The sequence below is a fragment of the Ciconia boyciana genome, chromosome 5 (assembly GCF_034638445.1).
Source record: "Ciconia boyciana chromosome 5, ASM3463844v1, whole genome shotgun sequence".
In the NCBI taxonomy this organism is placed as follows: Eukaryota; Metazoa; Chordata; class Aves; order Ciconiiformes; family Ciconiidae; genus Ciconia; species Ciconia boyciana.
The window spans coordinates 60015205-60040666 of NC_132938.1; the positions used below are offsets into that span (position 1 = coordinate 60015205).

Consider the following 25462-nt stretch of genomic DNA (forward strand, 5'->3'; position numbering starts at 1 on the left):
CTGTGCTGTTGGACAGGGCTAATTCCCCAGCTGCCCTCACCCCTGTCCTGTTCAAAGTGAAACAGGGAGCCCTGCTCACGCAAACCGGTAGAGCAGCAGGACAGTAACCCCCAGCAGCAGGGCTTGGGAGCCCTTCCGCTGGCACAGCTGAACTTGGAAATGGGCATCTGATCACAGCTAAAGACCAACTCTCACATCCAGAATTAACCTCCGGCAGGCAGGCATGCCATGCCACGAAGGAATGAGAAAAACCACTTCCTTAGTCAGATGGATGGTTTCTATTTTTGCCTTATAAAATATTCATTCACATGTTGCTTTTTAGATGAACGGAAATCCAGTGTTAGAACAGCGTGGAATGACCTTCTCCCCTTTCCCTTTGTCCTCAGGGTGCATCGATCCTCAGAATGCTTCGAGACTGGATTACACCAGACCTCTTCCAGAAAGGCTGTCAGGTAAGGGTAGCACCAAAACACGCCAGAAATGCAGCCCATCCTCACGTGACAGTAGCAAAGCCATTGTTCAAAAAGTGAGTATCAGAGATCCTGGTATTAGTAGCAAAAGTATTTAATGCATTTCGGTACTGAGTGGACAACATCAAGGGGAAGAAGTTCCATGCTCCCACAGAAGGAGGAATGTGAACCGTGTTAAGATTTGATAGCCTGCCAGTGAGGACCTAAATTAATGACAGCTTTTAGTGGAGAAACTTCCTCCACCCCACTGTTATCCTGTTGTCAGCTAGGATCCCCTCATTCAGCTGTAAATTATGTCTGTAGGTTCATATGGCCACAGTTCTCCAACCCGCCCAAGCCTGCTATGCAGGGACATTCTTACAGGCATAAGCTCATCCGTGCCCTAATGCAGCGGCACCCAGCCCTAGAGAGCTGAGGTAATAGGAAGTAGAAAAGGGAGATATTGCACAGTTCATAGTCCTTTCTCATGGAGGAAAAAATGTGTTGCTATAAAATTATGGAAAGAAAAAAATGGGAGAAAGGAGCTCTCCCAGAAAGAGGAAGGTTATCTGCCCTTTCCTCTCAACTGACATCTGTCATCTGAAGAGTTACAGTGCAGGTTTACCACATTTGTTCTTACCTCCCTCCCTCCTGAAGAGCACATTTATGGGCTGCTACAAGACAGTTGTATTTTCCTTTATTTTTCCTTTCATATATTCAATCAGGACAGTTCCACAAGATAGGAAAATACAGCCACCTTGCCCACAAAATACTTCCTCACTACTCAGAGCCTTCAAGATCATTAAAGTAGGTATCTGTGGCTAACAGTGAAACAAACAGCACCATCTACTGACTAAACATCACCAGGATCCAGATAACAGGGTAGGAAAGCACTCGTTAAGCAGCCAGGTAAAACACAGGACAGGAATAGTGTTTAGGACGTGCAAACACTTAGCTGAATACCATTATTCCTTGTAGTAGTTATTTTGAGCACAACTTAGAGGTAACTAGACTTTCCTATTTCGACTCTGAGTCCACAGCTAGTGAAATCTCCTGAAATATCTTCCTCCTTCTAAACAACCTCTTATATCAGACAGAAATTTGCAACAGGGTATGCTGGTGTCCATTCAAACAAAATACAAAGAACTCTTCAAGTACAAATTTATTTCATACTAACAAGTCACATTGGAAAATGCTGACTTTTAGTGTTACAGGATGCATTGGAAAGCAAAGGAATTTCATCAGCTGAATATTGATCCGTTTAACCTCCTACTTACAATACTACTGTCCATGGATAGATACTCTGGACAACTGATCTGTACTCTCTGTATCTCTGTACAACCGAATACATGTATTGTTTTCATAGGCAAAGAAGAAAGATCTGGTAGTATTTTCAGTCTCCTACCTCTCTCTAGGCATATTTGAAGAAACACCATTTCCAGAATGCCAAGACACAACAATTTTGGGAAGCTCTGGAAGCGGTATGTTTTGCAGCAACCCAAAGCCTTGCTAGTAAATGTTTCATATCTCACCCACTGATTTCAGTTTCCCAAACTTTTTATATTCTGTAGCTCTTCTGTCAATGACAGATCACAAGCTAGGCAGCCTCCCAGTATATTCCAACACATCTTATTTCTAGCAAATATATTTTTTTTCCTCATTTTTTGGCATAAGACTGTGGGAGTGGAATAAGAAACAAGAAAGGAGGCCTTGCTAACAAACAGCCTGCTACTGAAACTTTACCCCCCACAACTCAAACTCATTTCATGGGTGAAAACACCCCTCATTCACCACACACATGCACCCCATACTCTCCCTTATCTCTAACCAGATTCAGCTGTTTGAAAGCTCTCAACAATATCCATTCCCAAGTAATTTTGGTGCTTATCTCCATCTCTAGCTTCTGAGTCCCAGCTGGGTCATTCTCTATGCCACCATTTTCTGATCTTTCCTTTTCCTTGAGGCTGGGCTGTTTCTTTCCATCTATCTCATTAACCCCAAAAGCCCACCTGCATACAGTTCTCCCCCGATGATATTTCCTTTCCTTCCACCACCGTGGACACTCACACAGCCCAGGTTGCACTTTTGTATCTCCTTTCAAGTCCCCATCTTCTCCTTGGTCCCCGACTTCTTCCTGCTCAGCAGGACTTCTTCCTGCCCTCTCTCTGCTGCTCCTCATCTTCCCATCATCTACTTCATCTGAAGAAGGAAACAGTGACCCTAGCTCCCTTCCCTCACAAGTGGCATCCTGGGGAGGCAGTGGCAGCCCTCTCCAGCTCCAGTCTCTAGAAGAGAAGTTCACGGTCCACAGAATGGATCAAATTTTACATTAGTGCAGCTGCTGGTGGTTAATACTGGCTCCTCCTTCCCACTCAGAACGGGGCATGATGCAAGGAGACTTCTGGCTTTGGGAAATCTCTTTATGTCCTTTCTGTCCTGTTCGGTTATTTCCTCAGAAAAAATGGAGAGATCTTAGAGCATGCAAGGAACCTCAAAGGTTCCTCAGTATGTCCTGTCCATGTTACTGGCCAGTCTCCTGCCCACATACTTCTCATTTCCTCTGTCCGTGTTCAAGTTTCCAGATCATTCCTTCTTTCAATGACAGGTACTATAAAAGGATTTAATGGAGTATTTTTTGTACTGAACCTGCTCTTTCCTCTGCCCCTTTCTGCTCTTCTTCCTCTCAGTATCAGAGATATTTATTTTCTTTCCTCTTTGGACTGAATTTGCTTTTTCACTGCAACCTTCTTCCATCATTCATAGGCAAGTAATAAACCTGTGAAGGAAGTCATGGACACATGGACTAGGCAGATGGGCTACCCTGTTTTGGAGATGGGAAATAATTCAGTATTCACACAGAAACGTTTTCTCTTGGATCCCAATGCAAATGCTTCTCATCCTCCTTCTGATCTTGGGTAAGTTCCTGTTATAAATGTCTATCCAAAACAGGTAGAAATACGGTACAGATACTCTCCTCAACCAACATACACGTAGGCAGTGTTATACCCATTTGTGCTAAACTTACTCTCAGCATTTGTTTTTAAATAAAAGACTAAAAGACAGCAGGAAGTTACATACAAATATTTCAAATTTAGGACAGCATCAGCCCTTTGTCTCAGGGTTACTTTCTCAAACACAGCAGAGTAAAACTGGACAAGGTCTCTCAGAAAATCTTATTTCCACACACAGACAGCTCAGATGATTGCAAGTCATCTGTTGAACAACTGCAGATTATAGTCTGTCACACTAAGGAAAACTGAAACACAATTGTCTCTGTCCAGAAATCAGATACCATGATCCAGGTATTTTATACCACAATAGTTTATTCCTTTTCCTATATGGTATAGGATCTATAATACATCACAGGGTCTTCACATACAATACAGGGTCTTCTCTACATGTCTTAAAAACATGAGTTACTGTGAAATAGCTAGTCATGTATAAATTACATTAATCCTCATCAAGAGCTATTTTTTTTCCTATTTAACTCAGGATGATATTGCTTAATTTTACCCATCTAAAATATAGTTATCTAGTCAAAGTTAGCTGTCATGGGCTCTTACGTGGGCAGACAGCCAGCTGCAGACATTCATCTACCCTATTCAAGACAGTTGGGATACTGTATAGGAGCATATTTGTTAAGTAACAGATGACTAACCTGAGGGGAGATGAATCCTACCTGTGGGTTGCTGGAGCTGCACAGAAAAACAGCTTGGCTCGACTGCACCGTGAAATTAACCAGCTGAGTAACTGTTCAGAGCTGGCACTGTGTATGTTCTTAGCCAGCCCCAATTTTGAGGCAATACAACTTTGCTAGCATTTCAGTGAAAGATTCAAATAAACCTGTATTAGGAAGGTTTCATTCCTTGAACTAGCCCAACCAGCTAAACCATTAAAACTTGCCTGTATGAACCAGAACCAAATCTACCTAAATGCAATTTTCCATTAGCTTCTACTAGTTATTTTAATACAAAGAGCAAGAACAAGGAGAAAATGAAGAAACAGTTGTGGCCACTTTATTTCATTCTGATTAAAAAGAAAACAATGGAGCAATGAGAAGGCCCATGGTATTGGCAGTTTTGGATAGGTATAAAAAGAGTTGGGATGAGATAATTACCCACATATTTGCAACATTGTATTTCTCCCAACATAAGCAGAAAAGTTTGCAGGCTTTTGAAGCAACTCTAGCTGCAAACTACAGCACTGGCCACCTGAAGGCTGGTGTTACAGACTATTCAGGAAAAAATACTTCTTTGTGTTAAAAATTTTGACTTCTTGCACTATGGTCTGAGGTAGCAGACTCAGGAATCCTACATTTTCTTGGCTTCAACACTTACAGTACATTGCCATTTGTCATTTTTTGAGTAGAAATCCCAGCACTGTTCCTACCTTAACCTGTCAAGAAGCTGAACTGTGCATTGCCCCTGCTATTCCCAAAGTGAGAGGAGAATTTGTTTCTGAATATGTAGGTTCTACAAATGACTTAAAAATAAAGTGCAGTAATATATATTATAATGCTGATATTATCTATCCTGGGACAGACTTACTCCCTTGCCTAAAAGTCAATCCACTAAAAATCAATACCTCCTCCTTCCACCCTCACAGATGAGGATGAGGAAGCTCCTGAAGAGATCCTACCCTAGATGGGACCGGCCTATTTCATGTTCAGGTGCAGGGTTTTGTAAAAACTCCAGTAAAAACTCCAGGCCTTGTGTAATGCTTTATTCTCTGAATCCTGCAGGGATAGTCTCCTGAGCTACCTTCTTTTTTCAAGCTTGTTTGGCTTGAAAGAGTCCTCTCCTGCATGCTGGCACTCAAAAGAAATGGAAGTCCTAAAACTTGTGCTCTTAAAATAGTGCTGCTGGGCAAATATGTAGCTACAGCATAGCATGTCAGGAACACGTCCTCAATATTGCACAGTTAACAGGACACAGCTATTGTATCTTATGCTCAGGAAAATTATTTATGTATGTAATCTCAGGAACATATTAAGAAAACTAAATAAAATCCCTCTCATTAAATGTATTTACAAAACCAGGGTTTTTTTAAAAAAAATATTTTATGGGCTTTCTCTCAGGAAAACACAATACTGGGGCTTCTGGCCAAACAATAACCTCTCTAAACTCCATGGCAGTAAGCTCCATAAAAGAACTAGTGAAATCTAGAAGTGTATAAATCTGTTAAGATATTTTTGTTTAGAAGATACAAAACAATAGCTGATCTTTCTTTCTGGAGGCAGCAGGAGATACCATAGCCTTCATTTTGGTATTTGTTGGAAGTTAATGACCATTCACTTAATCCAGGGTTGTAAAGATGACTCAGGTTTTCCTGTAGCGCTGATCACCAGGGGGTTTAAGATGGAAGAAAAATCTCCTGGGATGGACTGTAGTATGTTAACATGGAACAGCAATTACTGTTCAAAAGGGCTTAATAATTTTAGCAGCCCTATGCAGGTGGTTGTGCAGGTATGCTCACAGCATGCTCTGCCATCCTACTTCCCTGACTGCCTGGTCACGGTCTTGGTCAGGCTGTGCCGTGGCTCCCTTCCAGCCCAAATGTCTCAGCTTCATCCTGGGCATGCCCCAGACTGAGAAGCCTGCACTTACTGACTGAAGGTATTCAAGGAATTGAAGAGCAAGAGGCAAGGTCACATTTCGCTCCCAGTGCTTTATAATGGAGGAAGTAGGGTTGTCTTGGAGAAGGAAAATAGTCTGAAAAAGGCAAGAGGTCCTACTGACTGTATCACAGTGGTTGCTTAAGCTCTTTCAGTTTTCTCATCTGTAAAAAAGGTTTCACAATACTTAACCACTTATTTCAAGTCAGTGTTGCAAAGATTAACTGGTGTCTGCACAAAGCCCTAGACACATCAACATTAATGGTGACACCAACCATCCACATACAATCACCTTTTACTAAATTAATTGCTTTATACCCTGCTAGATTATTATCTGACATGACATGAAAATACTGCTTAGTGGGGCTGCATGTTCCAGAGCTGTGGTAATGAGCTACACAGTATAGCACAATGGAAATTCATTCAAGTGATCTCTCTCTGATTATGGGTAATTATCATCCTCTCCAGCATATGGAGTCACCAAGAGGTGAAGATTGCATTCAGATGGACATGGCCCTACCAGTTCCATTGATTTTCAAAAAAAAACCCCAAACAACCAGATAAATTGTGCAGCTTTCAGACTTAACTTTAGACACATAATTAACACAGTACCATATTAACTTGACTAATATGTCAACATCGGACACTGGACAAAATCTTACTCCACTCCATTGCTCAGTCCACCAGATGCACTTTGAGAACTATTGATAAATACAAAGTATTAACACAAGCTACTGCTATTCCCCATCTCTAGAGCATGAACATGCTCAGACACTTCATGGTTTTTATTTTGCTTTTCAGGGAATATAACTGCCTCAATCATACCACACCAATATCTAACATTTTGTTGCCTGAATAGACTATCATAGCACAGAAACATCTTTACAACATAAACATCAGCTATTGGTAAAATGCTGTGTTTTGTTACAAGGGATATTTGGTAAATGTATATGTACATAACCACACAGGTGGCTTCATAAAACAAGATGGAAGCATTAAACCAAATAAAAAGATACACTGGAGTTTTATTTTTAGCATTTTCTTTCAAATTTCATTTGATTCTCTTTCACTTTAAATAATTTCAGTTACAAATGGAATATACCAGTGAAATGGAGACTTGGGAGTTCAACAAATTATACTTTCTACAATGCATCAGATTCTGCAGGTAAACTTCTATTCTCTTTTAAGAATAATGAATGGATAAAGCTTTTCAATGTCCTTAACAAGAAATAAAATACAGAATTAACTTTCATGCTTTTCAGTTTTCAGATCCGGGAACCAGCACACAGCTTGGTTGTGCTGAAGTTAGTAGTAATTTCTGCAATAAGATGATTACTTCCCCTATACACACATTATGTCAATTTAGGCCCAATTCAGTAAAGTGCTTAAGCTTGTGTTTAAATCCAGGCCTATTCAAGGAAGCATCTAAGCATCCTCTTAATTATGATATACTTAAAATCAATGGGACTTAGATATGCCCTTCGTCAAGTCTAAGAAAAGAGGTGAAGTGGGAGGCTGATGAACACATCTGTGGCATGGTAAACTGGCAATCTGAGTTCAGTTGAAGAAAAAGAGCTACATATGATTAAACGTGTTTTCCAATGCTGATTTCAGGAATGAGGAAATAACTACATGGGTATTTTTGATGATTGTTCTATTATGCAGTCAAATCTGAATTTTTCATTCTACAACTCTAGTGGCCAAAAATGGGGGAAAATGGGGGTAAAAAAAGAAAAAAAAATTACTGTCTTTCTGAGTTTTTAAATTTCATCACATGTTGGAATTTCAGAGATATCACAAACAGCTCTTCTCTTCTTGTACTTGTTTGAATGTTACCTATTTAAAATGTAATTCGTCTTTTGTTCTGCTTTTTTTTTACCTGGTTGCTTTTAGTATCCATATAAAAGCAAACAAAAAAGTCTTGTGTCATGATACAAATCAGAGATTAACACAAATAAATTTTCCTTCTCTAACTTCCACATGACATTATGGTGGGCTGCAAGGGGCTATTAACTTGACAAAGCCTGCAAAGGCATGATTAGGTGCTTACTTGACATCCATAAAAATCTTGGCTAGCAGGGCAAACGGCAACCGTAGGGAAAAAAATGCCTTTTGAAATACCTTGTGTGGGTCATCCAAACAGACAAGAGCTTTTAACTCCAGCCACCCTCAAACCACAGATTGAAGACCACTGCTTTCAATGGGCAACAGAAAAACTTCCATAACTAGCAGCACCAACTGGACCAGGCCAAGCTTCTGAGAAAGGGACATTTTTCAAGGATTCATTTTAAATGGGAAACTCCTTAAACATGAGTGCTTGAGTAAAGTCACAGCCTATTTTGTAATTCCTTTATCTATAGCTACAAAAATTGAATCAGAGAAGAGTACAGGGAAGAAAACCCTTAAAAAGTTAGTTGAAATAAACTGAAAAATGAAACAAATGGAGGATAAAATATGAGAACTTTAAAACTAATAGTTTAAACTCATGAGGGTGAGAAACCTTTTAAAAGAGATATTTGCAATAACTGTTTCTTTACAATTTTTTACCTTTTACAGTGACATGAATTTTCACCATCCTCACCCCATTCACAATGATCTCCATTTTTAATTTAACAAACTAGTTGGCCCAAGTAATTACCACAATTCAGTATTCTAAGACAAGTGCTGGCATTCGCTAAAGTCTATAATAACTCATCTTTACTCGCAGCCATTTAAAAAAAAAATAAAACTAAGGTTTGGATATTATTTTGATATTCATTAAAACCAAGTATTACTTTTGGAGTCGAGGAATCACCAGTGAGTTCTGTGTCATAAGATGCACAAAATGATCACTGTTTGTTTGTTTTGCAGGAGTTAGAATACCACCGTCTACTAATAATTTTGTGAATGTTAATCCAGACCACACTGGATTCTATCGGGTGAATTATGATAGTCAAAACTGGGCCAGGTTAAGCACTCTTCTGGCCAGCAACCACAAAGTAAGTGTCATAACATTAAGCTGTCTGGTGGGTCTCTTACAGAGGTCTGTAGAGGCTGTTTTTTCTGCAAATAATCTATATATTCTTGATCAATCTTTTCCTCTTTTCACTCAGAATTTTTCAGCTGCTGACCGTGCAGGGATTTTGGATGATGCCTTTTCTTTAGCAAGGTAAACTAATTCCCTGCAGAGATTTTGACACAAGTTTTTCACTTTACATTGCCTGTTAATTAGAATTAACTCAACTCAGCTGGTTGAAAGAAAATTTCTGAATTTGTTATGTCTTGATTGTTTATTGGCTTATGTTGTCCTCCAAAAGGGGAAAATTCAAGCATGCATTGGCAACTTGCAGTACCAATGCAGTCAAGAGAAATGCTCCTTCTAGTTCAGTGGCCAAAAAAAAGAGGGCTTTAATTGCACAGGTCTTAAAAAGGGGTGTTTTTGTCATGTAAGTAACAATAATAGAAGCACTCCAGGAGTTAGGTGTCCAGAAAATCAGAGGCATGCCTACAATGCATAGCATGGCATTAGGAAGTTACCACCTCAGCTATCTTGTTTAGAAACTTGCTTGGAAACTTCTAGCTCTTGTAGCCATCCATGCTGACACAGATAAACTTTAGGTGACCTTCTGTGACAGCCTGTAAGTCTGAATGTCCTTGGCCTTTCAGGATGTCTCCAGAGGTAGCAATTCCTGTTTGTGTGACAGGAGTCAATGCAGTCGGTTGAGGGCTACCCAGTTCTGGGCACACTGGGCTGTTGCACAATGTGAGCAGCTTCCTCATGGCAGTGAGAGCTCCTGCAGTTAGGCATTGATGGACAGTGATCCTCAGTGGTCTCTTTGGAAAACAGCTCCCAGGTTACATTCCAGACTATTTTCCCCCTCCCAAAATTTATTATTTCATACCTTCTAAAGTAAATAGTGTTTTAATATCTTTAAAGAAGCAAGTTCTTCAAATTCATTAAAATAACAGAAGTTTTTTTTCCCCTTCCACAGACCTGGACTCGTGAATTACACTATTCCCCTGGCGCTCACAAAATACCTAACAAATGAAACAGACTATTTACCTTGGCATAGAGTTATATCATCTGTAACTTACGTTGCAAACATGCTTGAAGATGATACAAATCTCTATCCCCAGTTTCAGGTAACGAAGCAAAAAAACATTCCTGCATGGGACCACTGGATCTGACAGTTCAGGATCAGCAATAATAGCAATAATATTGCTATTATTGCAAACAGCAATAATATTGAAGTTCAAGTGATTTTCAATGTTGCTGAGCTATCAATATTTACTTTTTGTTACTGTACTCTTAAAAAAAGTGCTGAAAACTGCTTAGTACTGATCTCCGAATTACCTGGATTCTCAATTCAGGACTATGCACTTGGAGGAAAGAAATTATGCCTAATTATTCTTATAATCCATCACCATAAGTCACGGAAAAGACATTTGTTAGTCAAGACTGTCCTGCATCCAATAAAGAAGTATGTATAGGGCAGCAAAATCTCTGACACCTGTCCTCAGCACAAAGGATGGCTGTATCTCAATGTGGCAGTGAGCAGGTTTGTTAGTTGACCTAACATGCTGAACATGATTTAATGGTCACTAAAATAAGTATGTCCTGAACTCAGCATTATCTCTGGAAAACAGTTGTGGCAGCGTGTCCTTGCTGTACCCCAACCTTCATTTGGGAGCACAGACAAGGCTGGAGAGAAGCAGGTTGCCTTTGTCCTATCTGCGCATCAGTATTGCAAGCATTCAGACTTAGCATGCTGTGGTGATCTGGAAAGATTGTGCGTGTGCATATTTGTGTTACCTTTTGTTTAAGAGATGCTAATTCTGGGAAAAATGAAGGAGAACACAAATATATTATTATTTAAAGAAATCTACACAAGTAACCAACCCCCTTTGTCTACCTCAGGAATATTTTCGCTACCTGGTAAAACCCATTGTGGATCGACTGCACTGGAATGATTCTGGAGGCCATTTGGAGAGGTTGCGCAATCTTTTTTTTTTTCCTTCTCATATTATTGATGGATTCAAAGAATGCTAATCAGTAGGAAAATATCTCTCTCTCCCTCTCTTTTAAAGGCTTCTTCGTGCGTCTGTTCTAGACTTTGCCTGTAGTATGGGTGACGCAGAATCTTTGAACAACGCTTCTCAACTATTCAACCAATGGCTACAAGGCGAAATGTGAGTCCCCACAGCTTTCGTGGCTGGTGAAGAACACAGCACGTGACTTGGTCACAGATCTCAAGCAGGAAAGGGGGAAGAATATTCAAGTGCTGTTTCTTTATTGTAGTATTCCTGCAAATCTCCGACTCCTGGTATATCGCTATGGAATGCAGAACTCGGGCAATGAGACATCGTGGAATTACATGTTCAAGAAATACCAAGAAACTTCATTAGCACAAGAAAAAGAAAAGCTGCTGTATGGCCTGGCATCAGTGAAGAACATCACCCTTTTGGACAGGTGATTTAAACACACAAAGATTTTTCTTTCCCTACAGAAGCAACTGGTCACCGTTTGCTCATTCCCCTCTCCTCTCTCCTGTGCTGTCATTTTTGTCAGATTACTGCACGAGGAATGCAACACATTTTCAAGACCAGTTATCTAACACCCCCCTCTGAGATTGTATTATAGTAGAAAAAAAGCCCTGCTCCTTTAGTGGAAAGATATTGAACGCGTGGTAGTTTTTGCACACAGTCAACAGCCTTCAGCTCTTCCAACAGTGCCTTCACCCTGTGTAATTTTAGCTGCCTAATAGTTAAGTGTCAGGAGAAAATTAGTCTTCTATGTTTCCTCTATAATCAGTGAAGGGAGGCAGGACCTCCAGAGCACTGTTAATCCCAGACCAGGAAAGGGACTTAAATCAATGGGAAGAATTGCTTTTGGGTGTTGCCAGTCACCCTCCATCGGCTACAGAGGGAGTTTGCTTAGACTAGATGTCTACCTTCTAAGCAGCCAAAATTAGGCAAACAACCTTGAGCAATTGTTACTAACAGTCCTATGAAGGCATCCATGTGAAGTCCCAATGCTCCTTGAAGTGCTGTGCAGAGGTACTTGAGCTAGAACCAGAAATGATGTGTTCATGCCACCATGGCAGTGATGGGGAGTCTGGATACTGCCCCAGGCTGGTCCAGCTGTCAGACTGGGCAAGCACCTCCCCAGGCTGCCACTCTGCATAGACACACCAGCTCCTTTAAGTTTATCTGGTAACTTTGCATGTAGTTGTATGATGTAGCAGAGATGCAGACAAACATCTTCACCAGGGGCATTCACCACTTTGTTGGAGCCCTATCTAAATATCATAAGATGGAGCAGTGTCTGCCTGGAAGAGTTCCAAGTTTAAACAAGATGAAACAAGGAAGTATAGGAGGTTCAGGAAGAGTAAATTAGTTAGAGTAATTAAAATAGTAGTAGGAGGCAGCTGTATTCCTAAATTCTTGTAACCACATCAGCCATAATCTAAAGCCATTCAATAACTAATTGCTGACATGATTAAGACATGAATTAATTAGCTAGATCAGCCTATATTTGCAGAAAATAAAAAATCCCCCCTAAAGGAGGGAGAACTTATCTCTTAGTTTACTATTAAAATAACAAGGAAGGGGAAAAGAGAAAATAGATTGAGAAAATTGTCCCTTACACATAAGGAAAAAGAAGATAATCCTTAATCTCAGCATACAACAGTTTAAGGGTGTTCTTCTGCAGCTGCTGCTGTGAAGCCATGACCACGCTACTCATCTCCCTGCAAACGTGCATGCTGAGGGATCCCTCCACTCTGTCAGCCAAAACCATTTTTGCTGTAACTGGAAGTGTAACTGCAGCACTTGCAGGCATACTATGCCCAAATGAATTTTAATTTTGTGTGGATAAGAGTTTCAGAACAAACAGTACAGATTTCAGTGTGAGCAAGCCACCTGCATGTGTACTCGTGGTCCCTGTAAGATCTTTATAGCTTGGACTACTACTTTTTTGGCGCTTGGCTACCCAAACAGGCTGGCCTACTGACTGATCCAATCTTGTTTTCACTACTTGATTAAAATATAGGAATAATATGGGGTTATTGTATTTCATAGAATTGTTAATTCTATCATTCTATAATAGGGGTTGGGCTATGTTCAAGTAACTTAGAGACATAAACCCTACTCACTTTCTAAAGAGATGCCTAACTGCTTAGATTTCTTTCAATATAATTATCTCTTGACACAGTTATCAACAGATACTTATGTTTTAGACCAGTGTATTTCACCTTTAAAATGCTGTAGACAAAAATAATATTCCTGCTTGGAAATGGGCTGTAGACTGTGGTGGCAAATACTTGAGAAATATAGATATTAGCATTGCATTATTTCTCATCATCATCAGTTAAGTCTACACCAAAAGTATTAACTTATTATTTGCTTTCCATGGTCTTTCATGAAAGGCTCTCATTGATTCTTATGGCATTTCCCTTAGGTATCTGAAATATATTTACAACACCAGCCTCATCAAAAGCCAAGATGTGTTCACGGTCCTGAGATACATCTCGTATAACACCTATGGGAAAACAATGGCCTGGGACTGGGTACGACTTAACTGGCAGTACTTAGTTGACAGGTATGCTAATGAACTCATTGGAAACTTTAGGTTTACATCCATCTGTATATCTTGTTATATGCCATGCTTTTCTATATTTTCACTATACAGCTATAGTCACTGGCCTTTGCATAATGAAAACTGAAAGCATATTCAGCACAACTATATCCATCTGCTGTGAAAAAGTACTTTCCTGCTAACTTGAAAACCATTCTTTCCCTAAATAATCACTACCAATAAATGGTGATTAAAAAGTATAGAAAGTTCTGCCAAGGCCACAGAAGTCTTGTTATTGCATGGAAATTAGTCAGTCATGTCTCCACTCTTTCTATTGATTTCATAACAAGAAGACAGTGTATAGAATTTTTTTTTAATTCCTTCTAGTGGTAATAGCAAGCAGAACACATACAGATGAGCAAGGCAAGTAATAGCAAACTTTTAGCTTTGCTCCTCCCTATTTGAGTGACAACTCTCTCCTTCCTTCTCCTTTCTAAGCGCTTGTTGAGGGCACAGAAGCAAAGCACACCTGCAAGCCTAGAGCTGTGAACTGGACAGCATTTGTATTGCTGAGCAGCAATACACCTAATTTCCAGCATGAGACAATAAGTCATTAATTGCCAAAAAAAATCCCCCAGAAGAGATCACTGCATTAGTAAATATATTTGAGAACAGCACAGATATTGTATAGGAGTACTATTTTTCAAGTATTTCCAAAAATGCTGAAATCTGAGTGCGTCTGTTTTATTGTAGCACAGTTAGAAGTTTAACCTTCAGGTAATTACTTGTGCCTTTTCTTTTTTAATGGTTTTGCATGAAACATCATTTATTAAATTGTTTTTCTAGATTCACTATCAATGACAGAAGCCTTGGTCGAATAATAACTATTACCCAAAACTTCAACACTGAGCTCCAGCTTTGGCAGGTATGGTGACAGCACTTCTCTTGGTTTTAAGTCAATATGTTTAACAGTCTACTGGCCAGGAAACTTGACTTTTTATCCTCTAAATGTGTAAAGCAGTATGAGTTACTGTAAAACTCCCCCAGTGCTACTAGCCTGAGCTTAAATATCTCTCCCAGTCAAAACTGCCCTTGACCAGGTCCCTGTGAAAAGCCACTTGCCCAATAGCAGTGTTATTTGCTTCATGTCAATTCTTTTTGTCTCTCTTTTCCAGATGGAAAATTTCTTTGAGAAATATCCTAATGCTGGGGCAGGAGAATTGCCCAGGAGTCAGTCAACTGAGCAGGTGAAGAACAACATTGAATGGCTAAAAGTAAACAAGGAGGAAATACGAATGTGGCTAGAAGCACAGACAGGCCCTTGAAGTCTTACTTTGTTAAAAATACCAGGCACTCATTCTGGGCACTCAGATCCTCAGAGATATTTAGCAATGTGGATTTCTCACCCAGGTCCCTTAGAGGACCAAGGCCTAATATTTTTTCTACAAACACTCAGGAGACCACTGCCAGAGCAATGTTTGTGTAATTGTTGATCCCAGATCCTGCCAGCACTTTTGTGCAGGAATAGCTTTATATTTTGAGAGATTTATTTGCCTGAACAAACAGGACAAATGTTTAAAGTTACTCAAGGCAGAAGTGATGGCAGAACTGGGGTCCTCGCTGATCAAGTTGGTCTCACTCCTTCTGCATACCACTCTAAAAAGCTACTTCTTGGTTCGCACAGAAGTCTATCTACTACACTCAGGGATTCCTTTCCAAGTGCACTTCATAGGAGCTTTCTCCTGAAGGAAAGGGAATTAAGCAGTAATTTTAACACTGTCTGAAAATTGTCCCCTATATTTATAGCTGTAAAAATCCTACATTTGGGGTTTAGCTTTGCATTCTGATACTACAGAAAGGCCAGTTAAGCTTACCGCTCCATTGATTTTTGAAGTTTAACTACCAGTACACAAGGGATCAATATTAACAGCTTCTTTTTCAATGTTATTAGTTGGGATTCTGTAGCTTGGGGTAGGGGTTGTCTTGGTTATTTTTGTCTTACTTCTAAACCTTCTCAAAAGAAGAACTTGTGGCAGCCATTACTGCAAACAAGACATATGGTACTTACTGTCTCTTCTCTTAGGGAAAAATAAAATTTAAAAAATCTACCTGGAAATCTCAGTCTCTTTCTAATAAAGTGGTAAAACTGCCTGGCATATAGAAAAGCAGCTGTTACATAGCCCAGCTATGCCATACATATAGCTTCAGTGACTTTTGAGGGGGAAAAATCTATTATCTCCTCTGAGAAAATACAAAAAAATTGGCAAATTCAGGCGCAGGGGTCAGATGAGACCCACTGCTGCAATTCAGTCTACTGCAGAAGTACAGGCAGCAAACAAAGGATTCTCGGTCCCAAGCCCCTCTGCCACTATGATGCTGGAGAAGGCAGCGGGGCTGCTCTGCCTGCTCCTCCCAAGCTGGGAGCTGGGGTGCCTTGGACACTGTATGGGCAGCAGACGTGAGCATCAGCTCCATCCTCCTTGCTTTCTCCCTGGTCTCCTGAGTGGAAAGGCGCAGCAGAAGGGAACCAGCTAGAGCCAGTCCCTGTCCAGATGCCCTGGGAGCAGAACCACAGAGCATCTCACAGTAGATAGCCCTGGGAGAGATTAGGCACAGCTATCATGAAACTCTGCAGTGAGATGGGAGGACAGAAGCATGGAAAAGCACTTCTCTTCCCTTCATCCTGCAATGCTATTCAAAGGGAAAGCTAGAGATGTTGAGGAGATGGCTCTAATATACAGAAATCCTGGGGTACAGGCTCTGCCTGCCTCTGGGCCTTGGTATGGCACAGCAGGCTCCAGAGAAGCTTATATAGTCCCAGATGGAAACACTTTACCCCACTCTCCCAGGAGATTCAGGGCTGGTACTGTTTTGGGCCTCTCCCTAGATACCCAAATAGCTGCAACAGGCCCAGACAAATCTGGTGACCAAGTCAATTGTCCTGTCAAAGGAAAATGTCAGTCATTTGCCTCCTGCAAACAAAACATGACAGGATTTTGACTAACAGTGGTTACAACTTGCTAGAGATACCAGCTGGTCTTTAAGGTAAAGAGGTGGCAAAGGGCCAGGCAATTTCTTCCAGCTTTTCTTCTTGCCCAGATTCACACACAGAGGACAGTGAAAGTAAAGCTGCTGCCCACACCCAAACTACCAGCAGCTCAACACAGAGGGAGCAAGCTGTCCTTCGGCAGCTGCCTGCTCATTAGACACATGTCAACTCACCTTCACGATTTTACAGTTTTGATGAGTGAATTGAAGGAGCAGAAGCCAAACAACATCTCTCTTGGTTTCAAGGTCATGAACTGGTTTGGTAGCGCTGTATTGTAATACTGACTATCAGCTTGTTGTATCACTGTGACTATACAAGAGTATGATCGGCTCAGAAAAATTTGCTGTGCGCTGCTGGTGATGTATGTTTTAATTGAAAGTTTTAACTACAGCTGGCCATGTAACAATGCAACACCAATATGAAGATGTTCAAGCACATAGCTCAGTTGTTTTCCCTTTCAGAGAAGATTTAATGAAATTTGGCAGAAAAAAAATGATCCTCTAACCATTCACAGGCTTCTGCCACAATTTGCTGTAGGAAGAAATGCATGAGGTATGAGTACTATGGGAATGATACAAGATTAAGTAGTTACTTTAAGAGATTTCTATCCTTTGCTACGTGTAGCCCCTACTACCACTGAGTGGGAGCAGACTTTTCAACATTGTTAGCTACAGTAGTAGGCTTTCATCAAGGAAAACATAAGTAATGAAGATTTTCTATAGTGCTGGAAAGATATAGCAAAAGCAACCTTCATCCAAATCACACAGATATACCCTGTTCAAGACAAGGCACATATTGGCAGTATTGTGTATTGCTGTAGTAGAAAAAATTAAAAAAGGTCAATTGGAAAGAAACAACTGAAAAATACCACTGAGGCAAAGAGAGGACAAGCTTGAACAATGACTGGGCTTGTGACCCTGAGTGAATGGAGGAGAGAAGGGGATTTAAAGCAGTGAACCAAGCAATTGCCGCCTGTCATTTTATTCTTGCTCTGGTTAGGAAGGGACCATGTACAGCTTTTGTGCCTGAGCCACACTGGATCAGAGAGACATCTGGCTCCTGCTTGGATACTTTTGATGTTACAGAAAGGTTAGCTGGATTTCTACACCGATCTTAAGTGGGTAGGTGAACACAGAAGTAAATCCAAAAGCCCCAGAAGAAGGCTGCTTTTATGGTAGGGTAAAGGTTCTGTCAATTTTAAATAATGTTGTCTAGATTATGCAGTGCTCTTGCTACCTTTAAATGGCTCATGGAGAATGTACTGTATGGCATGTGCCTCTTTCAGACTGTTTGTCCTAGACGGATAACAAATCTGGTACATGCTAAATCTTTTGGTCAGGAACTAGTGCATTTACAAATGGTCTGTGATAAGCTTAAGAATGCCAATTTGAAACTGAATCCAAAGAAATGTGAACTGTTTTAAAAAGAGATAATTTTCCCTCGGTCATTTGATCAGCGAGGAAGGAATTTCCACTGATAAAGCCAAGTGAGGGAGTGCAGAACCGGCTGGCCTCTTAGATCCACACAGCTCTTTGAGGCTCTGCTATTCCTATTGTACCACAGCAAAAGCTATTGCACACAGTGAGGTAGAGAAATGCTTTGAGTAATCAAAATGCAATGTGGTGGAGTTAAAGAGGGGCCACTTGTGACTGCTGCAGTGTTGCCTTACACTAGCTTTGCAAATCCTTCTCATATCAGCCACAGCTGTGCGTCCTATAGAGCCTGAGCCTGTGGGCCCCACGAGGCTGTAAACCTGATTGATAGGCGCATGAAAATGCTTTATCTTGATGATTCAGGTAAAGGAACAACTGAAAACATTGTATTACTGCACAGAATAGCACCAGTGAATAGCACCAGTGCAAATACCAAGGCATCTACAACTCCCCAGCTGAGTCAGTTTCTAAAATAGCAGTTAAGATCACTACAAAGCATACAGACATAAAAAAAATACCATATACGTATGGTATGTCTCACTGTTGAAATAGGACATGATTAGGAAGTATCCCTCCAGTCTTCCCACAATGACCAGTGCCATTTCTTGGTCACCATCAGTTTGGGTGATGGCATCTTCCAGCAGCTTTTGGGACTCAAGGTAAAAGGGAAAAAGCTAGCTTGTGATGGGCACGGGAGAGACTAGCTAAACAGGGTCAGAATGACAGGACCTCATCCCATTGCTATCAGCAGCAATACCATACTGCCAGATTAAAACTTCATCTCGTGTTATATGTATCCAATTATGAAAGTTAGTCAAACAAGGTTGTGTTTGCTTTCCCAAGTGTTTAGGCAGAAGCCAGTTGACCTGGAGGTATTCCAGCTTCACATCCACACCTATGGCAGCTGAATGTATGCCTGTATGTGGAAAACTGGTACAGAAAGATACAGCTATATGAGAGTAAGGAAATACTGTACAGCTTACAGGTACTACAGTGGCTCATATGGCTGCCCATATATCTGAACTTTTCCAAGATGTGCTTTGGAATAAACACAAATCTATTTATAAAACCATCTGAAATGTATTTGGTTCAGATAAGTCTGAGAGCTTCTGGCTTCCCAGCATATACTCTAAAGAGTTGTGAGGGAAGACCAAATCCTGAAAAACATGACTATGACACAGGGTCTGAGAGACACTGTTCTTAAGTAGCACTCACTAGTTGTTTCGGTAATCCCTCACCCACAGAAAACCTTTCCATATCAACCCTCTCTTCTTCACAAATTGATGTCTAGAGTTTGCTATCAAGCTGTTATCTGCTTGCTGGTGGCTTAATGATGCTGAAGCAATGTGTACTGATGGTCTCAAGAACCAGGCAGTCAGGGAAAGGAAGAGATCCAGGCATGAGAGAGGACTGGAGCCTAACTCTTCAAAAGAAAGGCTGGGGATACAGGGTCATTATTCTTAGTAAGACTCAAAAGCTAATTTGAAATAGATGTTGCAGTTATATATGTGATACCCACCATACAACCTTCATCCTAGCTTAAGCCATCAATGTTAGTTTTCCTTTGGAGATAGATGAAATGGCCAGGTGACCTCTAAATATCCTTTCCAGCACGTTTGAATTTTTTAAATTGTTTGCAGTGAACAAAAGACTGGTCACTGATATGGTTTCTTCCAAGGAGTGCAAGGCCAAGCACAGATCATGAGGTTCTGCCATTCCAGAGTTCCCATTCTGTATTGCCTGCTGTCAAATGCATTCACGCACTGCAGGTTGGTGAAGAAGCCTCTCCAACCAGGAACTGCATACCACTGAGCTACAGAGCTCATACCTGTAGCAGGTCTGCAACCTGGGGGCATTTTTAATGTCTTTTGCAAAGACGGAGCCTGAAACCAAACAACTGCAGGATGCTCTCTGGAGGGTAGTCAACGTAGCTATTAGCCAGAGCAAAAGCTGCACAATGTTATGGCAAAAAAGGTGTTAAGCCATAGGTCAAGTTCTTATGAGCCAAAAGAGTTGCTGTGGCAGTCTAAGAAGCAGATTTTCCAGGTGTCTGGTGGCCAGCCAAAAACTTATTTGATTCATTTATTTTAGCAAATAGTCACTTTCAGCAAACTGAATTTACGGCCCACCCAGGTTCTTTAAGCAACTTCAGCTAGAGAAAACACTATGGACCTGAAGTTACAAAATCACTGATGAAAAGACATCACCCCTTCTTTTTCTTGGGCTGGAGCACTTGCAAAGAAAGCAAGTAGATCAAGGCTCAGTTCCGCCTCCTCCACAGAAATGCACATGAACTCTTCCACATGGCAGCGTACTGGGCCTGGTCTTCCAAATTCTCCCGTGGTACTTAAATAATAGCCAGGATCAAAAGCAAATTAATAACTTTCTAGTTTGGTGCTTCACATGATCACCTGAGAAAACATGATTGCCAGACTCTTATATTTTATTATTACTTTAAGTAAATGTGGTTTAGCTTCAGTCAGCAACTAAGCACCACACAGCTGCTTGCTCACCCTCCCCTCTGGCCCCCCCAGTGCGATGGGGGAGAGAATCTGAAGAGCAAGTGAGAAAACTCGTGGACTGAGATAAGAACAGTTTAATAATTGAAATAAAATAAAATAAAATAAAATAAAATAAAATAAAATAAAATAAAATAAAATAAAATAAAAATAAATTGTAATGAAAAGGAAAACAATGAGAGAGAGAGAGAGGAACAAAACCCAGAGGGGGAAAAATTTAAAAAAAACCACAAGTGATGCAACCACTCACCACCCACTGACCGATGCCCAGCCAGTCCCTGAGCAGCGGTCGCTGCCCCCCAGCCAGCTCCTCCCAGCCAACTCCCCCCAGTTTATATACTGAGCATGGGGTCATATGGTATGGAATAGCCCTTTGGCCAGTTGGGGTCAGCTGTCCTGGCTGTGCCCCCTCCCAGCTTCTTGTGTACCTGGCAGAGCATGGGAAGCTGAAAAGTCCTTGACTAGTGTAAACATTACTTAGCAACAACTAAAACATCAGTGTGTTATCAACATTATTCTTATACTAAATCCAAAACACAGCACTATACCAGCTACTAGGAAGAAAATTAACTCTATACCAGCCGAAACCAGGACAGTAAAGATGGACGCCTTCAACAGAGGCTGCTAATAAGCTCAGATCTGCATTAATAGGCCCTAAGTAATTAGAAATGTAGAGGAGCACCATTCCATAGTACAGTGATTTGAGCAATAGCTTGAAAGGGCAGACGTGGTTTAAAATTCTCTCCAGCAGAAACAATAGTTCACCAAGTCTTCCACCTGCCACACAAGGTCTCCAACCACTGCACGTAAGGGGTGTTCCTCTCCTCCAGTGCTCTTGTAAATGCAGCCCTTCTTTTACTTTACCACCTCAAGGACTCCGGACCAAAAGGCTCAGTCCTGTGAAAGGCAACATTTCTGTGTCAGGCGAGACGAGATTTCAGCTTTTCATTTCCTCAGCAGAAAACAAAGCTTCATTCAAGCTGCACAGACTCACTCCCGTCCTCCCTAGTTCAGGAGAAAAACAAACAAACAAAAATGTGCTCCCAAAATGACACAACTGTTGGCTTCATATACGAGCTGCTGAGCTCCCCGGCCAGACTGCAACAGAGGAAAGACAAGCTCCAGGCACGAAAGTGAACCAGCGCAAACTAGGAGGTGAACCGGAGCAAACTACACCCTCAGGTATCGCCCTAGCCACAAATGAGAAGCACACAATTGTGCAATCTGAGAAAGGCTGATGCAAGCAGGGACTGGTTTTAATGAACATTGAGTCAGTCACCACATATTACAAAAACAGAACAGCCAGCAGAGCCAACAATGTGTAATTATCACTGAAACAACACAACCAAGGGGAAGATCAGCTACAGCTAAGATCAGCTTGCAGGAGGGAGAGATCAGGTACGCCACCAAACAGCATGTCTCAGTTGGCACTAGAGTGGCCCAGTCAGAAAAGTCAGGGCTAGGACAAAGGATATTATTCATGCAAGCACGATATTATGCTAACACACCAATACGGCACCTTCTGCTCTGCTCTGCACCCTGGCCAGACTGCTCCCCATGTCCCCTACTCATGTCTGCAGATGCATGGCTGGAATAGAGCAGAGCAGGGCAAGAAATGTTTGGCCATCTTTGCATTTTGAAAGAATGGAGAACACGTCATTTGGCCAAAGCAACCTGCTCATTCTGATCTAATGGATGGGTGGGTTTACTGAGGAAAAAGACATTTTTGGTGTACCTTCTGGGCTGTCCAAATGAACATGGAAACAATGTGCAGGACAGGGGAACAGAGATGCAGTTAAGTTGCCAAAGCAGGTTGTGTCCTAGCGACACAAGCAGCCTGTGTTTTGTTTATTTAAGCACACCTGGTTTAGATGTCAACTGTTCTGCACAAAATATTTAAGAGTTCTTTGCAAAATATTGAAGGGATTTTTATTATTTTAGCTAGGACTCCTTACATAGGAGATGAATGCAGCCTGTTAAAGACAAATCAGATGGGGAAGATGAAGGACAGAAAAGAGCAAGCATCAGAAAACATATTAGTGAAGTATCATTAAGTTTCTACTATGGGAAATGTATTACTCCAAAAACATGTTAAAGTAAAACATAAATTTCCTACTGTAATTAGGAGCTGTTGCTCAAATACTTCTTAAAATGCAACTCAATAATTTGATCTGTTTTCTGTGTGCACTAGAAAAAAATGAATATTGGTGGTCTGGGAAAATTGGTTTGTCCATGTATTGCCTAATCTCACAGGACTGTAATAGCTAGACTGATTTTATGGCTAAACGAATGGTTTAGCAAGGGAAATAAATAGGATAACCATGCAGATGCATCATGGTGATGAACTTTTTTTTCCTCTCTTAAAAGAAAGAAAAAAAATCTCCTTTATGGGAGATGGAGGACGTGCAGTGAAGTTTTTCCGTATTTTAATTTCTCCACAGTGTATTAAGAGCAGCCTCTAGTGACAGCTGGTAGCCATTACATTTAATTATACCGGCTTTAACACAGCGTGCATGCTTACGGAAACACTTCCTTAACTATTTGTAATACGTCTTAAAAAAAAAAAAAAAACAAAACAAAGTTGCCTTAGAGATTTTATGAACAGCAACAGTCATTAAGCACACAGATGCTTCTAAGTAACATCGCATAAGACTACTTAACCTAGAATAAAAGGCAATCATTAAGGCTAAAATTTGTAGGCATGAAAAAAAAAAACCACCCAACCCATAAAATAAGCTTCTCTGTCACTTTTGAAGATTACATTTAACCATTTGAGTCATCAGAAATTGCTGAAAATGCAAGTTATGTTTCAAAAAGCAGTGGGCACTGCTACGAAGGACCAAGAAGCCAAACGCTCAGAACTCGAGATAGTCGCAATGAGCTTGCATATACGCCTGCACGCAGCAGGCGCACTGGACTCTGGCATGATGGCTATTTTACCTCAAGCAGTTGTTTGCAACTTAAAAAAATAGCTTCCTAGCAAAAACCAGGCATGTGTAATTTTCAGCAACCATAAATGCCCATAAACTCCCTTACACCATCCTGAGCCAGGTATTTGGCAGCTTTTTTCACCTATAGCAACTGAGGCATTAAAAAGATACTACCTCTCCTTGCAAACTTGGCTTTCTTTATGAACACACAAACACTTGTGCTTTGAGGAATTGAGGAAAGAAGCATCTGCCCGTGATCACACCAGGTAACTCGCTGCGCTCAGCAAAATGCTGAGGGGCCATAGCAGGACCCATGCTGCAGTTGGGAATGAGCTCTTGCTGCCGGAGGTGTGGCAGGGAATGTCACGGCCGGTGCTGCAGAGATGCTTCCCCCCTGAGGCAGCATCCCCCCCGAGGCCTGCCAGTAGCCCGCAACAAAGCCCTCAACATTTCCAAAATGGCTTGTGTTTGGCTTTTTTAATCCATTGCTTTTGAAAGTCATATGTTCTTTTATTCCTCGCTGAAAAAAATTAGGAAATACTTGTTTAAGAAACCTTAGCACCTGCCTTTAAGTCATTACTTCATTTACAGAAGAACAAATCATCCACCGCTGCCCATGGTGGCTGCTCTCCCACACACGAGTCTGCTTGGACCTCCGGAGAACTGCTCCAGCCAGTCAAGCTTTGCTTACAGAAAATGGACCCAGGCTCATGGTCACAACTGTGTCTGTAGCTCAGCAATTTGTGACACTTTCACAGCATTAAAAAGGGATTCTGGAGAGTAAGAGGCCAGGAAATGGTGGCCCAGGCTGGAGAGCAGCCGGGCGTTGGGCACCTGTCCGCTCAGCACCGGGAGGATGGCGGCTGGCACAGGCGGTGCAGCCCCTCTCCCTCAGGCAGCTGGGCAGGCAGGCCAGGAGGAGAAGCTGCCAGAGGGACGGGTCTCCATTGCATGGCTGACTTTCCACAGGCTGTGGTGAACAAAGCCTTGTGCCCAGCGGTGGGGAAGAGTTTACCCTGACAGAAATGAGGGTTTGGAGCACAAAGTCCCTGTATTCAGGCATGCCTCCTGCCTCCCCTCACGCCTACCTCATCCTGTGGGGTGGCCTTGCTCTTATGCAGTCTGAGGGGGCTGAGGCCTCTTCCAGATACTCATCTCACACCAGTCAAGTTGCCGTTTTTCTTTTAAAGTAAAAAGCCTCTCCCTGAGAGCATGGGTGGAGGCTTGGCCCTGCCGCTGGGCTCCAGCCGACAGCTGAGTTGGGCCTTCACGGCAGGGCGGCCTCCTGCAGCTGTGCCCCCACAAGCGCCCAGGGCAGCTCTGGCTTCACCTCACACTGGCTGTTGGGCAGGGAGGTCCCTTCCCAACTCCCAAAGACGTTGCTGCCTCGGCTCCCCTCGTGGGCTCTCCCTAGCAGGGTCACCCACAGCCCACTCTCTGCCAGCTCACCATGGTGGAGGATGGCAGCAGTGCTTGGGGGTGAGCTCAGCCCGAGGGAGGGGATGGCCCCTCCCAGCACAACACATCCCTGGCCATCCCGAGCCCATGAGGGAGACCTCTCTCGGGGGCCGGGAGCCTGCCAAGTGTTTGTGTCTTCTCCACGTAGCAGGCAGGGCCATGGGAGGGAGAAAGAAAGGCCCTGCTGCCATACCGTGTGGTCTGCAGTGCCCCGTCCCCCCGTGTGAGGTTGGGCAACACGCAAACGTTCGGCCGCTCGAGTCCCCCACAGCACTGGCGTGTGTGGGACGGCAGGGGCGGGTGGCCGGGGCCGCTCTCGTTATAGCCACTCATCGGATGCTAATCCAATCATCCTGCTAATGAAATCAGGCTGCGCCGCTAATGAAATCACCCTGTGGCAGCCAGCGTTGCTTCGCAGCGCTGCTGCTCTTGGCGTCGGGTCGGCCGTGCTGGTG

The 25462-nt window shown here is 42.0% G+C and overlaps 1 protein-coding gene across 1 annotated transcript in view; it reads left to right on the forward strand.

Annotated features, from left to right (window-relative positions):
• Positions 1 to 14943, forward strand: part of ENPEP (glutamyl aminopeptidase) — a 36626-nt gene extending 21683 nt beyond the window's left edge. Inside the window, exons 8-20 of the mRNA XM_072862284.1 lie at positions 387 to 452; positions 1865 to 1930; positions 3213 to 3364; positions 7149 to 7228; positions 8914 to 9041; positions 9156 to 9211; positions 10035 to 10185; positions 10961 to 11034; positions 11131 to 11232; positions 11342 to 11512; positions 13502 to 13642; positions 14465 to 14543; positions 14794 to 14943. Of these exons, the coding sequence (XP_072718385.1) occupies positions 387 to 452; positions 1865 to 1930; positions 3213 to 3364; positions 7149 to 7228; positions 8914 to 9041; positions 9156 to 9211; positions 10035 to 10185; positions 10961 to 11034; positions 11131 to 11232; positions 11342 to 11512; positions 13502 to 13642; positions 14465 to 14543; positions 14794 to 14943 (1416 nt within the window). The remainder of the gene's footprint in view (positions 1 to 386; positions 453 to 1864; positions 1931 to 3212; positions 3365 to 7148; positions 7229 to 8913; positions 9042 to 9155; positions 9212 to 10034; positions 10186 to 10960; positions 11035 to 11130; positions 11233 to 11341; positions 11513 to 13501; positions 13643 to 14464; positions 14544 to 14793) is intronic.
• Positions 14944 to 25462: the final 10519 nt, after the last annotated feature.